Genomic DNA, 16,361 nt, shown 5'->3' with positions numbered 1-16,361 from the left:
ACATGTTAATTTCATGCATAAAAATCCATCCATCCATTTTCTATGCCGCTTATCCTAATTAGGGTTGCGGGGTATGCTGGAGCCTATACCAGCTGACTTCGGGTGAGAGGCGGGGTACACCCTGGACTGGTCATCAGCCAATCACAGGGCACATATAGACAAACAGCCATTCACATTCATACCTATGGACAATTTAGAGTCTCCAATTAACCTAACAAGCATGTTTTTGGAATGTGGGAAGAAACCGGAGTACCTGGAGAAAACCCACGCACGCACGGGGAGAACATACACACTCCACACAGAGATGCCCAACGTAGATTCGAACCCAGGTCTTCCCAATCTCCTGACTCTGTGGCCAACATGCTAACCACTCGGCCACCGTGCGGCTTATGCATAAAAATAAAACTCAAAATTGCACTGCATAAAACCATGAAATATACTGCATTGCAAGGTGAAAAAAGCCTATCCAAATGTTTTTTATTTTAAAATGAAGAAAAAAATCATAACATTGAGTCTTTTAATATATTTTGTAAGTTTAACTACTTTATTTTTGACCATTGACTATTTTATTTGCAAATCTGACTGCATTCAAAGAAAGCTTTTTTGCCTTTGACGTCGAGATTATGACTAGCCAGTGAATGTGATGTGAATACCCGACAAAAGATGACATTGAATCCACATCTGTGTGAAAAATTTGTCTTTTAAATGCTGTGGTCTTAGAAATTTTGCTCTGCTGATGAACAGCCTATTTCCGTTTAGTGTTTGTTTGCAATAAATTGCTATGCTCGTTTTTTTTGCCTTACTCCCATTTTTTTTTGCGTTTTGAAGCTCTACATAGAAACTCCATAGTGCAAAATTTAAATTCTTGCAATATTTAATGCGGCCTTAAAATTTTGAGGAGTGTACTTAAACTAAACTATTTTGTCTGTGAGCAAAAGTGTCGTGTGTGTTAAAAACGTCCTAGAGGCATGAAGGGGTCATTTTCCTCGCCACGTATTAAATGTTACTGTATTTAAAAACGCTGTCCAAGAATAAACTGGGTGCGCGCAGAGGATTTCAACCACAGCCGCTCTCTTTTTCGACTGTGTCGTCACACCGCTTATGACCAGAAGGTGGTGCTGTCGCAGCACCATACCGGGTGGGTGTCTCCGTAACTTCCCCGCTCAGTCCACGGCCGTGACGTATTTCCTGGGGCTTGTGTGGACCTCTCCAGCGGCACACCAGAGGGCTATCATGACTATTTATAACCAGCAATTCTCCCTTATCAAATGTTCGGTGGTTTTTCCGTGCTGTCGTCGGTTCTAGCACCGCTTGGCGTGGGACAACTGCAAGCCGGGTCGAGCAGAATGTAAACGGAAGCTGGTAAGTTGAGCCCGTCGTAAGTTTGCCGCTAGCTCTGGTTCAAAATTCCTACTTGTTTTGGTTACATTGCTGCTCGATCTATTCGGGTTTTGGTTCTGACGGCGAGGAGACTGTGATCCAGAGCGGGACATGGTGGTCTTATTGATCCAGTGGCTGTCAGTGACGGGGAATCTCACACACGCCGAGGTGACGTCGACTGTGTCCGGTTTGATTGGGTGATGACCGCGGCTTCCCTGATCCGCGGCTCGGTCGTCGGATTGAATTGTAAAACGTTAATAAGTTTCAGCAGCGAAAGAAAACAGCATACGTCTGTAAGCACGTCAAGTTTATGACGACCGTCCACTTGGTGTATCTAGTCAAGCAGGCGACATAAACAAGATTATGACTACGTGGTGTTGTTAACGATCTTTACGCGTTGGGTGAGACCGAAAAACACGCTCGTCTCTGAGGATCAAGACCAAACCTTTGAGTGTATTGCACTTTACAGCTGAGAGAACTTTGATTGCCGTCCACTTTGTATGTCCTCAAACAGACTACATAAACAAAAGATTGTGACTACGTGGTGTTAAGATCTCTACGCGTTTGGTGAGACCGAAACCACGCTTGTCTCTAAGGATCACTTTTGCACTTTTCAGCTTTAAGAAGTTTGATTGCTTTTTTTTATATATATAAACACACCACTAGTGTCTTGTGAGAATTGCGCCACCCTGCATGGTATTGGGGTGATTGTTCCTTATGCCTTGTGATGGAATGGCTCTCTGAAGGAGATTTATTTATAATCAATGATTTAATTGATTATGCAATTCTGCCAGAAACCTATTGAGCTGGAACCATGTGAGAATGACTGGTGTATGGTGAGTCACAGTCGACAAAAATCCAGGAAAAGAGGTTGCCACATGTAAAGATTTGGCCTGCCTGTAAATCTACTGTCCAAAGTCTGCCCAGTGGATGTTTGTTGCCCACAGCTAAATTTTTATTGGCCCGTGGCATATTCTAATTAGGGAACACTACATATTTACACTTACACAATACCTAATTTCCGTAAAGGAAGAAACAAAGGTTACTTAGTCTTACCTGTTAACCATATTGACACGTCTAATAATTCATATCTTCTACATTTAGTCATTGAAAATGTGTCCACTTCCTGTTTTTAGCTGTCCATGTTCTAATAGGGAACCCTACGGTGGCCGAGTCGTTAACATGTTGGCCACGCAGTCAGGAGATCGTGAAGACCTGGGTTTGAATCTCCACTTGGGCAGCTCTGTGTGGACTTAGCATGTTCTCCACGTGCATGCATGTTATGTTAATTGGCGACTCTAAATTGTAGATAGGTATGAATGTGAGTGTGAATGCCAAAGTCAGCTGGGATAGGCAACAGTAGAGGAAAAGCAGCATAGAAAATGGATGGATGGATGTTCTAATAGGGAGAGAATAGAGAATGCGATAGATAATCATTCTTATTCATCACTTATTCACCGATGAAGGAAAAGAAAAGAAGGGGTTGGTGCATCATTAGCTAGCTGACAAGCCTTGACACAAACATGGACATTGGGGTGCAAACATGCACGTACATAGTGTATTGGAGAAGGATTGAGCTGATGAACAGTGACAGAAACAAATGCACGTGTGCAGAGAAGTTGCCTGTATTGCGATTACTCCTTGCTAATTTACGTCTGGGATGCAAAATAATCCACAAGGTCCGATTAAAGGCATGCCATTTAACGTGACTGCTCCTCCGCATGCGATGGAGCAGAAGAGAAATGTTCCATTTAGATTTACATATAGCGATAGAAATGACAATGCCGTCTTGTAAACGAAGCTTTAATTTAATTTGTTTGACAAAAGGACAACCTATATACCTGTTCTGTGTGAAAGGTATCCTATTGTGATCTTGTTACATACAAAATAAAATTAACTTGACTTTCTTGGCAGGTGGTATGCCCCACCTAATGTAATGGTAGGGGAAACACTGATGTTAGATACAGTATCATACCAATATCAATACTTAACTATTTGCTTTCCCGCCTTTTAACTTGTTAACTGTTGAGCATATTTTGACCTTTTATTGAATAGTTTTTTACTGTGTTTAATAAAGATTAAGTGATGAATATCAAATATCAGTCATACTGTATGTATCTCCAATTCGCACACGTCTCTAGTCAGTTCAACCTGGGAACGACACTTCCTCATTGTCATTACAAGAACACGAGATGCATTCAGGGACGCTCAGAACATCACAAAAACGACTTTATAATGCACGTGTGTGTGTGTGTGTGTGTGTGTGTCTGTGTGAATAGGAAGATAAAGGAAAACATGAAGTGGATGTTGTTATCACTCACTTTGTAACTCTCAATTCGGATGTACAATTTCCTGCATTGAAGTATGCTGAAAAATACACTGAAAACAAGTAAATTTACCTAAAATTACGTGATGTCTTTGAATGCAACCCCTCATTGCTCATAATAACACATTCAAATCTGCTGCTACTATTAAAGAGACTATGGTTGGCAAATAGATTTTTAGACTTGTGGTATCTTTTAAGCTTGATTGACATATTCAGTTCATTTGGAGCTGTTAATACAAATATATATATAATCCTGTCCTGCCATTTATCTTTCTGTTAATTAAATACAGCAAATATGGGCATATTTCAGCCATAGTTGCTAATGGTGATTAATCATGATTAATTAAGTTAAAAACTGATTAATCTGATTAGAAATCATTTCACAGCCCTTATAATTTTTTGATACACAGCCCGTCGTGGAAAAAGCTTGGACACCCCTGCTGTAGAGCGTTTGTGTCAACAAACTTAATACTTTTGTTCACTTTGCCTTTGTTTTAGTGTGATTTTTTTTTTTCTGCCCCTTGTACATTTCCACCAACTGTCATTGTAAAATTTCTATTGCGCCTGTCCTATAGAAGATCTTTGACTTGTGTTTTTGCAGAAGGTTCTAAAAACAGCAGCTTGCGCTTGCCATTTTAAGGATCTTTGATGTTTTTTCATTAGATCTTTAAGAACAACAGAGTGCTCCTGTGCATGGAAGGTATTTGATGAGTATTAACAGTGATTAGTGATTGTGTTTGAATAATTGCTGTTATTACTTTATGACTATGAGTGATGTAAAGGTTTTAAGATTATTTTAACGTACATTATACAAATAAATGTGAAGGGAGAAGTTCAGCCCCTTGCTTGGCATTGTCCTTAACTTCTTGAATGTTTGCCTCCGACCGGAACAACTGAGGATTAGATTGTGCAGGTGTTCCTAACGACGTGGCAATGAGAGGAGAGGAAGCTGTGTATAGATTATAATGATAAGGGATAATGGTCCTTTGCTTTTTGACAGGATGACTCACGGTGGCTTAATGACAAAACCTTGATTATGACCTGAATAAATTTATCTCTTTGGACAGTTGTGTTAGGAGCCAATGCCATGCTGTACATCTAGTGCACATAAAATAGATTTTTACTAAAGCTTGTTCAGCAGTAACCATGACAATGCATGGTGTGAGATGACTCATTACATTTCAGGTCAGTTTTTGCACCACCATCTCCGATTTTGCATCGTACAGCGTTTGAGTCTGCAGTCTTAAGACTTATTAATTGGGGGTCTCTTGATGATATCAGCGATAACTGTCTTGAATGAAAAGCTCTGATCTGACATGGAGACACTAGATTTAATAGGTCTGAGATAAGAATTTATGTGGAAAACACGCATACTGGTACTTAATTTTTATTTCATTTAGTGTTTAGTTAAGGTACTGAATGTAATTGGGTTTTTGTCTCTCTTTTGAAATGCAAATATTTAACCAATGATGCAATTTAAAAATGTCCTGATGTTTTGCAAGGTTAGCATTATCCTTCAGTTTAATGAGACTAATTATGATTTCCTTCATTTCCTATTACAATTTGACTGTCAGACATGTGGTATCATTTAGAGAGCTCCCACTCCAGACCACTCGCAATGTGACGGTGGTCCTATGTCTCTCCTGAATAGCAAAACAGTTCCAGCGCACACCAGCAACCCAGTGTGTGCGTGTATGCGAGAGTGTGTGTGGTATGTGTTTTTTTAACCCTGCAACTGAGTGGCTGAGCTTGTAGGTGAGGTCACAGACATCTGTATTTAAAGTCAGTGCATGCTAACCTTGACCAGAGGTTTGGAAATGTGTTTACTTGCTTCATCAGAGGACAAAGTTGAGTAAGTTATACCACAGATTTGTCTTTTGCTTTCTTACCTGTAAGTTTTATGTTGTTTTGTTTTAATTTTGCTAACATGATTTATTGTCTGGAAAAGAAATGGTACTTTGAGCATGACTATATAGTAAAAATATCTAACTTGTGTTACGTGTAGATATTTGTTCTTAAACTAGTTTGGTTCTGGTTTTCATCGGTGATGCAGTGTAGCAGATAAACTTTTCATATGTTAGATTTTGTCTGTTTTGCTGGATGGAGTCCTTGGCTTTCAGCTTGGATTATTGATTGCTTGTCCTAAATTTCTCAATGCAGTTTCCTGCACAGCACGATACTCTGACTGAACCCAACTTGCTTTGAACACAATTATGTGTGTTTACTTCCCTATTAGAAGTTGTACTGTCATTTTTGTTTTTGCATGGTAATTGTAGTTAGTGTTCAAGGTCCGTTTGAGTTCAGTGTTGGCTGTTACTTGTCTAGAGTAAGATAATTTACCTTAAAGAAAGCTATATATGTATGTATGTATGTATATATATATATATATATATATATATATATATACGACGCTGTTAAATGTTAAGTAGGGGGCCACAAACCCGCGAGCTGTGATTTTGAGACCACTGCCTTAATTCATTAACAACAAATGTAGTTTTTCCATTAAAGGCCTGTAATAATTTCATTAAGAATGCGCAATAAAATAACATATTGACATTTCAGACACGCTACTGCATTTCAGCGCTTATTTAAATGGCTTAGTAAATGAAATTGTTTGTAATGAACCCAAAATATTTAAATTTTGTTTTTTTTAACACTTTAAAGGATGAAATGCGACTATATGTTATTGCACATTTAGATTATATTTCTTAACTATTTAAAATCAGTCATTTAGCAACAATATCAAACTGAGCAGACACAAACCGAAAACTTTATTTAGAAACTTAAAGCCAAGAAATCTTACATTAGTAGCAAGTAATTATGCTTATCCAGAAATAAATATGCAAGTTGCCCAGACAATTTTAACAGTCAACAACTGTCTGACAAAGAAAAAATGAGACACGCTTGAGCTCGCTGAGTATATGCTGTGAATCATAATGGCAAAAAGAAAGCCCGTCATGAAATCCGTTGGGAGAGCCATCCCCTGAGAGTCATTGTGGCTGCTATACTGGATGTGACAAAGGAGAAGAGTGGAACAAGGTAAACACGTTTGACTACATACAGAATTTGGGTAGCCCTATTCAAAATGTTTTGCGTAGAAAGTTTCTCACGCAATACACTCTGAAGCTAGCACATATGGCTTAGGAAAAAGTCTTTCAATTAGACACACAGTTGTGGTCTGTGTGTGTGTGTGTGTGTGTGTGACTAGCACTGCTTCTTGAGACTGATACCTCAGCATCCAGAATGCCGTCCAAGTTTTTTAACTGTTCTTTACCACCTCAAGTACAAAACAGTTTCTTGTAGTATTTCTCTTTGGTATCTCCAACTCTCCAGTGTGAGGGGGTGTAAATACCTGCAGGGTGTTTCTCCACAACATTGGGCCTGATCTTGACGTGACTGTTCTCAATTTCCTCCCAACTTCTCAAAAGTCCAGCTGGCCCTCAGAATGCATGCGCAAAGCTGTGATTGCTGATCTGCCTTGTGGCAGTTCTTCTTAACAGCATTGCCTGTTGGATGTTTCATTATTGAAAAGTTTATCCACGTAATCCATGTAACATAAAAAAATAAATAAAACCCCTGTTCTTTATTTGGCCTCCTACGTTCCATTAACCCTTGAGGCACCAGAGTTTTTTTTTTTTTCCAGTTTTAACATTTCAAAAGGTTGTGGCTTGAAAATGGTTAGAGATAAAGGCAGACTGTAACTTAGAAAAATCGTCAGTATGACCCAGACTTTGTGATGGGAGTAAATTTACTCAACGACTGTGCATATTATGATGCCACCAGGCTCAGAATTTGTCAGATCCCTGTCTTCACCATACCCACTCATCAAAATGTCTGATCCACTTGTGATACTTCTCCTCATCTCTCAAGCAAACCCAGCCATCATCGTCATTTACAGCGGGATCTTGAACACTGCTGCCTCCACCACTCATTATTACTGCTCTTATTACATATACTGTATATAAAGTATCTATTGTGCCAGTGAATATTCTCATTCATCCAGGTCATTGTATTCCCAGGTCATATCTATTCGCATTTGTATTTTTTACCGAGAAGTCTCCTGTGGATAGTACCGCTTATGCCGCTATTTCCATGTATTTTTTACATTCCCGCTACCCCCCTCACCATTAGCACCATTAACCATTGGCATAGAAACGGCCACAAATGTTGCTCAAATTGAGGTCACAGATGTCCGCCATCTCCTGGTGGAAAGTATTAACTACATGAGGCACCATATTTGCAGAAGTGGCTTGTTAAATTCAGCAATGCTACTTGTTGCAATTTGCGACTTTGGTACATCAGGCTATATCCTGCCTGATGAATTCTTACTTTTGCGTGGTTGTTGTCAGCTATGCAAACCTGTACTGATTATTCTTGCTTTTCTGTTTCCCATCAGGTAAGCTCTGACATTCCCCTTCCTTGTTTCTCCATGCACCTGCAAGTACCGTGGGTGGCTCTGACCTGGCAGAGAGGTACTATGCGCAGAGGCTCTGCTGCTTCTGGGGACCCCATGGCTGCTGGATCTCCATCTCCTTCTGCGAGGAGGCGTAGGCTCATGCTGGCGGAGTTGATATTATGGTCTCTGCTGATCTTGCTGGTTTCTGGGCTGGAACCAGTGCTAAGTCAGAAGATCTACACTAACACATGGGCTGTCCACATACCTGGGGGTCGGGAGGAAGCAGAACAAATTGCCAGTAAACATGGCTTCATCAACCATGGACATGTAAGTTGAAAATTTCTGCCTAAATCTTTGGAGTCTGCTGGTTGGCATGTGTATTAAATGAGCATTAGCATTTTTAAGCATTACCGTACTGCACCCTCAAACTGTCATTTTTTTAAAGCACAGAACATTCCCATTTGCCTCATCATACATACATGTTGCTGCCTCTTAATTCTCATATGGCGTAACATTAAAAACAGGAAGCACACCAGACATACATATTGTCTAAAAGTGTATTTTCTCTCTCTCTTCTGAACTGACTGTCTTATCTGGTGTATGGTCAAGGAGCAATTTTTTCCTCCATATCTCCATAAGTCCATATCTGAAATGATTAAGATTTATTAAGCGACACATTTCTCTGCCTAGCACGTGGCTTGTTGAAAGCACCAGAGAGAAAAACACTCGTAATCAGAGTTCTGCTGAATTATCATGCTTTTTCAAGTAGTGCAACTAAAAGAAATACAATTCTAGTTTTCCATTTGATTTTTTTTAGTCCTGGCTGAGTATCTGCTGGACACACTAACTGTCACGTAGCCCAGCAATGGTAATATGTGTTGTGTGCCTACCCCGTCCAGTTTAATCAGTTCAACATGCAGTTTTAGTGTGTGTGTGTGTGTGTGTGTGTGTGTGCATATTTAAAAAGCCTTGCCAGACGTTCAAAGCACCATACTTGCATGTGCAATGTACTTGCACCTCCACCTCCTTTGTCCTTCAGTCCGCGTTATCCACCAGTGTAGACCTAGTTTAACCAAGGTGGTCATCTGTACCTTTTTTTTGTGTTGTATAAATCTTGTCTTATTTATTTGTGTTTATATAATAGTATGGGAAACACTGCATATGTTGAACAACTAATTCTGCTCAATACTATTCAGCAGCACCAAAAATCCTCCAAAAGAACCATGACAAAACCATAACATGGGAAGCTCCAGTGGTTTGATGATGCAGAGGTAGGACATAAAATAATCATACAAATGATCGTCTTTCTGTCTTTTGTTAACGGTTACGAGAGCCAATTTTACAAGCTTAGAACTGGACTTTGTGTTGAGTTGATTGAGATATGATGTGACGTCATCACCATAAATCATACATAAACAGTCAAGTGTTACTGCTAATGAAAGTCAATCTCTACTCTCACTGTATAAATGAAATAAAGCTAAAGTACATCCTGATTACAGACTGAAACAGAGCCATTGCTTTAGAGCTGGAGAAAAAAACAACCTGTCACGATAATCAATAAATCGATTAATCGAGCGATAACAAAAATAATAATTTTGCCAGCCTCGATAAATTGACGTGTGCATGCATGCGTGTTTGTTTTCCTCGTCTTTCTCTACCACACAGGCTGGATGACAAGAGGATTCACTCTGCATCTGTCTGTGCACGTTGGTGCCCCAGTGGAATAAACAGAGAGAGTGAACCCTCCTCCTGAATGGCTAAGAGCTAGCGTACTAGAGCCTCACGTTAGGAGCTAGCCGACCTCAGAGCGGCCAGGAACACAAGAGCCTGTAGAAAGTGCAAAGGAGGTGGGATTGCACTGTATGTGAACAAACTGTGGTTTGGAATTGGCCAATAAAAACACAATGTACTGTTAAAGGTGGAATCTCGCGGAAAGTGACATGTGAATGAAATGATCTTCTTGTGAGAAGAGGGAAAGTTTGTGTGGGGATGTATTTTCCCCGGTGAGCCGCTCAATCGTGGCGGAATCTCATCACCAACACTACTAAACATGTCGAAATGGCGGTGAAAAACCTTGGAAACTCCTCTGGTATGGAGCGTGAATGGAAGCTAGCGGGATTAGCTTAGTTCAGCAGAGCGTGCTAGTGCAGCTGTGTGTGTGCGACTCATGCTGGATGAGTATATTTTCACTGTGTTGTGTTTTACTGCTTCAATGTAAGGACCATTTTGTAATGTAAAGGACCATTTTACAATGCCCACTGACGACGTGCAGGTTCTAAGTGGAAAAAAAATGAGAGACACATTTATTTTTGTACGCAGCTCGTATCACTCGTGAATTGCCATTCTAAACACACACAACACACTTCCAGCCTTCAAAATAAAAGCACACTTTGTCACATTTGTCTAATTGTGTGAACAAAATAAGGGTGGTCAAAAATATCTTGCATTAATAACGTGATTGTATTTACATCTGTGACTACATCACAAGCTTGGGCATTACAGTTTGTTGAAGATGTTGTAGCAATATGTGCTGAGGCTGACATCCCATTAGAAACGTTAGCCAAGGTACATCCATTTCTCAATTACTGGACAAAATGGGCCAATGATGTATTGCATCAATAAATGTAAGGATTTTTGCATTTCATTCATGGACATTTTGTTCACTAACCCAATTAGCACACATTCTATGTTGATAAAATCAGTGGAAAAGGTAAAAAAAAAAACGGAATTCTAAAAAAAATCAAAAAGGAAAAAACACTTATTTTTGTTTGATGTTTTTGTAGAAAATGTTATTTTTGTATGAAAATAAATGTTAAAAAAAGGAGTAGCTCTTGGCTTTTGTCATTTTATAAAAGTAGCCTTCATAAGAAAAAAGGTTGGAGACCCCCAAGCTATCATATTTTACTTAGTTTTTATTCTCATTTGATAAGAAATGTTTACAGTTATATTGCACACAGTCATTGTTTTTGCACTGTAGCTGTTTGTACTCTGCTTAACGTACGTATGCTGCAAAATATGAACTCTGAAATATATATATTTTTTTTGTGTTCCAACATATAACCACATCGAGATATTATCGTTAATGTGGGCCATGTATCGCGAATCGCATCGTATCGTGAGGTACCCTGAGATTCCCAGCCCTCGTGGAGAACATTACCATGTTGTCATGTACCCTGGTTAGTATAGCTTCTCTTGCACACACTCTTTTGTGACTCGTATCGGCTTTACTAGTGCATGAATCCATAAATACATTTTGTTTTGAGGATCTGTACACGTTAACAACCTAATAAAAGAGGGTTTTTCTTTGCACTTTTTTAAAAGGTTTAAACATGGACGACAACATATTAAAAAATGATTCCTCGCTGAATATGACTGACTAGTAGTTGGAACTGCACATGTACACACTACCTGCTTGTCCTTCTAGATGAAACCACCTTTTGCATACTTTTTGTTGGTGTATAAGCAATGCATTAAGTGAGTAACGACTGTGGCTTACGTGTACACAGTGCCAGTGCAGTAAATGTACCCTCTGCTATCAAAGCATTCTGCAATTACTGTTTGCATGTGCAAGTTCACTACACGGTCCTTATCTGAGGCTTTTTATGGTGTGTGCAACAGTGAAACTTAAACATCACTTTACTTCTCTAAGATTGCCATGACATTTCATGGCTAAAGGGTTTGTTGGTACTCATCAAGAAGTAAAGAAGAAAAACATCTTTATGTCAGTGAGGAAACTGCAAGGCAGCAATGCTCGACAGCAGCATGTCATGATGCAACGAGTGCACTGGCTAGACTTTGTATTATCCTTCAAATGATGACATTAAAATCTTTTTCTTTCCTTTTTGCTTCTTCTTTCCGTATATTGTTAAATAAGTTGTAGTCTGTGACAGTGCTGCTAAGACATACAAAATAAAACAAAAATATGAGAAAAAATATGAGAATATCCACACTGGCTAGCATATGTTGCGAATAGTGATTTCAGAGATTATACAATGAATGGTGTTAATGGCTATCTCTCACTCACGGCTTGTGCACAGGCGTATATACACACAGATGCGGTCTCATACCTTACATCTGTGAGTGTGTGTGTTACGTAGGGTGTGGCTTGCATGCCTTGAGCAGGGAGAGAGCAGAATACATTTGAACATTAGCGCCCTCACTGCAGTACCTAACCATAACAGGCAGCACCTTGTAAAGTGTTCAGGATACCAAAACATGTTAATCTTGTTATTTTTGCCGTGAAAAATATTTTTGAAAGGCATATTTCCTGTGTTGGATGTGTGCTCGAATTTGAAATTAATTTGAATGAAATATTAACATTTTATAATTTTTTAAAAAATACTTTTCGTCACCGAAACCAGTCTCTGAAAGGAGGAGTTGAGGTTTCGCCGAGAATCCTTCCACTGTACACAGTAATTCTGAAGCAAAATTAGCATATTTCGCATCATCAGATTTGATTGAAATTTCATTTGAAGATATTAAAGTCAATTTATATCCAACATACATTTGATCTTGTCCTGAAGCGTCGATACATTAATTTTGAAAGGCTTAAAGTTAGACTTAACTGTCAAAGCACTCGTATGACTCGATGAGGTCCAAGACGCAGTATGAAGCGTGGTGATGACACACAGGCAGACTGAACTGAGTGTTGCGTCTAGAGTCACTCTTTACAGCACAAACTTGTGCTTTTTGGAGAGGACGTGTCGCCTCCGTTTATTCAACTGCACATGTGCCAACCACACTGTCACCTTTACAAGACGTCATCCGTGCGCCCCACTCAACAGGCATGACTGATGAATTTACGCCAAATCAACTGTTACATGAGTAACGTTTAACGTCTTTATCATTAAAAGTGCTAAAACCACACATCCATATAAAGCCTGCCATGCTTAAATCCAATGCTTTATTTCCTCGTATGCAATCGATAAAATCGATTTGATTACCTTTTAAACAATGTTAGATCGATATGTCTTCCGGAATGGCAACTTGCTGAACGCTGATCGATGTAGTTGGATCATAGGAATATAAATCAATATATCGATGTAGTAGATGAATTTTCAAAATAAAGTGTAGTAAAACGTTTTTATGATTTGTGATAGATATTTTATTTCAAATTAGTTGTGGTCAACATGTAAATACATGGCTATATGTGTATCTGCATAGCACAGGGGTGCTCACACTTTTTCAGCCTGTGGGAAACTTTGAGCCAAAGATTTACCTCCCACTATAAGCACAGAGAATATAGAGATACATTTATTTATAAATATGAGCATTTATGTACATGTATATCAGGGGTGCACACAATGAAAATGATCTACATCTTACTATAAAACATACAGCATATATAAAATCTAATCGTAAACGTTGCAACTACTATACTAAATACTCATGTTTAGTATTTCACATTCACAGCTTCAAAGTTTACAGGTCATCAAAATAGTTTATCGTTCAGTAATTCACATTTCAAATCAATATGGCAATAAAGATAATTCCTCAATAGTTGTGTACATAAACTGGGTAATATGTCAGTGAAAATAGCTACGTACTGTTCATCATGTATTACATCCAGTTAGCATTTGCTATACAGCATTACATATATACTGTATATACCATTAAAGGTGAAAGTTGCATTATCCGTGTGTGGCTGCTTGTTCTCCACTTTTTTTATGCCGCTGCCGCGGTACAAGAGCGAATCAGGAGGGGGCACAATGTCAGCTGACTGACCTATGAAGCGACAGTAATGATGCTTTAACACAGGAAATATGCCTTTCAGTGTTATTTTTTAAGGCAAAAATAACAAGGTTAACATGTGTTTTGGTGTCATGAGCACTTTAATGTTCTTGCAAGTACTCTCAGTAAATGTAACTAATGTACTACCCATGACTTTGAATGCGCTTTTAAGTTATAAGCCCATTTTAGAAGAGAGGACTAATTAAAACAAAGTTAAAGTAATGCAATTAAGAAATTGGCAGACGCACACAGTGTGGTGTTGGGATTAACTGCCAACTCGCATCTCCTTGTATTGAACATTTTAAAGAACTTTTGCTGCCCACATAGTCAACCTTACTCTGCTTCCCAAATGGTAGTAAGATGTTTTGCCACGTCTGGTTAAGTCGCAGTTCCACTCTAGTTGTATTTGATAAAGTCAAGATGTGGGATTAGAGCACATGTTGCCCCTGGCAAGAGGTGAAAAGAATGGCACATTTAATTAGTAAATTAAAAAAAAAAAATCAATTGAGTTATCTGAAGAGGATCAAAGTCAACGCCTGGATCAGACACATTGAAAAACTGCTTCAGTCACGCTCAAACTTACAAGATCCCTTTTTCCTGTTATCCGATTAAACTGACTGCTGGTTAAACTGCTTGGTAGACTTTTGGCATATATGAGTGCACTTGTTCTATCTGCTACTGGCCTGAGGCTTTTTACCAACTATTTTATCTTGTATGCAGCTCACGAATCCTTTGTGATCAAGGGAGCATCGCTATTTGACATGCAGTATTGCAGCATTAACCTAAGGTTGTATCTCATATTATGGCAGCTTAATGGCTTCACAGTACATTTGACAGCTAATAAAAATGTTACTGCGCAATGCAAAATATTTTCATCTTGATAATAAATTCACATTATGAGTTCAGTTGCCATGTGAATGATATAGTATATGGCTAAGAATAACAGTCATGACTAAACGATCAAAAGTGTATGGGAAATTATTGTGATTCTCAGGGCTTTGAATCATTCGCAACTGGATTGTTCAGGTTGTCTTAGACATTTCAGGTGAGAATACAATTACCTTGATGAATAAAAATACTCGGACATTATTTTGAGATTTGGGGTAATTCTACTTTGCTTCAATGCTATTTATTTTTAATCATTTATCTGGAGACTTTAAAGAAAGAAGGAAAGACATGAAGTGACTTTTAGGGTTGACTGCTTCAGGTGTCTTTGCTAATACAGTAATTGACATATCAAAACTCTTTTAATTTTCTCTATCTGGTGCGATTTGTGTTAAGATGTATAGTTGCTGTTAAGACGATCCCTTGAGCTAGCGCTGTCAATTCTTGCTTTCACTGAAAAGTTCTATATACATCGTATTGGACTCATCTCCAAATAAAAAAGTTTTATATTGGGCACAACCAGCTTGTCTCAAACGAGAAACTTGACGGGAAGAAATCCGTAATTGGACACTGGAGAACTGAGGCTATGAACTGTGTGTGTGTGTGTGTGTGTGTGTGTGTGTGTGTGTGTGTGTGTGTGTGTGGGGGGGGGGGGGGGGGGGGGGGGGGGGGGGCGGAAAGGTGTGTGGAAAAAATTGCTGGAAAGACATCTAACATGATTGGGCCAGTTATGATGGGCGAAGAAAGGGCCTGTTGAGCTCTGTAAGGAGCCACTCTGCAAGATTCACTCAGGTGTTTCATCTGGTGTACTGACTGCATTCTACCAGATGCAAATCAACTGAATAGAAACACCACCTTCAGAAATGCCTTTTGGGATTGATTACATATGAAATGAACTTGTTATTAAGCACGCCCTTTGGTGGAGATGTGCAATACCTTGGGTATTGGATAAAAACGGGCATTTCTTTGAATAACTAATGGGAAAATGAAAAATCAATGAATCAGTTATATTTTATTAAAGATATATATTTTTTTGTGCAATTTAAGTAGTGGTGCCTGTAACAGTTTACGGTGTTCCTGTTCATCTTTGATTTATTATAGTAGTGCCCAGGAAACTTATCCAGGTTCCTCCAGTCAACCATGCGACTCAATCTTGCCAGCTATGGATTTCCACCTTTTAATATTTTATTATATTTTAAAGTGTGTTTTGTAAGCATATTTACTCATGCAATATCGTCATCAATCTTTAATGCACCACTCTGTACTAAACATACTCCAACCTACTTTAGCCAGTAGGCTTAGCCGGGAGTGTACAGCTGTATCGAGCCAGCAGGGTTTGTCCCTTTTTAAGTACACCATGCAGGAGCCTGCCACAATTAGATTTGGCGCTACCAGTTCGCCCTCGCTCGCTAACACATTTACAGCAGGTGGCTCTGTAACCAGAGAATAAGACTTTGTTGCTATGTTTAACAAGTACTCAGAGCAAAAAGCAACAAATCTAGTGAAGAGACTTTGGGAGACTCTGAAATGAAAGCACACATGGTAGTCCCTCGTTTATCGTGGTTAATTGGTTCTAGACCCAACCGTGATGAGTGAATTCTGCGATTTCTTCTTATAAATTGAATATTTTCATAGTTAGAGCAC

The 16,361-nt window shown here is 39.0% G+C and overlaps 1 protein-coding gene across 2 annotated transcripts in view; it reads left to right on the top strand.

Moving 5' to 3' along the window:
• Positions 1-1,180: 1,180 nt before the first annotated feature.
• The window catches only part of furina (furin (paired basic amino acid cleaving enzyme) a), a 71,322-nt gene continuing 56,141 nt past the window's right edge, over positions 1,181-16,361 (top strand). The window contains exons 1-2 of one of the 2 annotated variants that reach the window (XM_054769896.1): positions 1,181-1,362; positions 8,103-8,429. In XM_054769896.1, the coding sequence (XP_054625871.1) occupies positions 8,136-8,429 (294 nt within the window). In that variant the 5' untranslated portion in view covers positions 1,181-1,362; positions 8,103-8,135. Of the gene's footprint in view, positions 1,363-5,416; positions 5,559-8,102; positions 8,430-16,361 lie in introns of those variants that run through there. The other variant, XM_054769897.1, reaches the window with a different exon arrangement.

The sequence above is a fragment of the Dunckerocampus dactyliophorus genome, chromosome 3, assembly GCF_027744805.1.
Source record: "Dunckerocampus dactyliophorus isolate RoL2022-P2 chromosome 3, RoL_Ddac_1.1, whole genome shotgun sequence".
Taxonomy (NCBI): domain Eukaryota; kingdom Metazoa; phylum Chordata; class Actinopteri; order Syngnathiformes; family Syngnathidae; genus Dunckerocampus; species Dunckerocampus dactyliophorus.
This window is presented reverse-complemented; position numbering and strand designations above follow the sequence as displayed.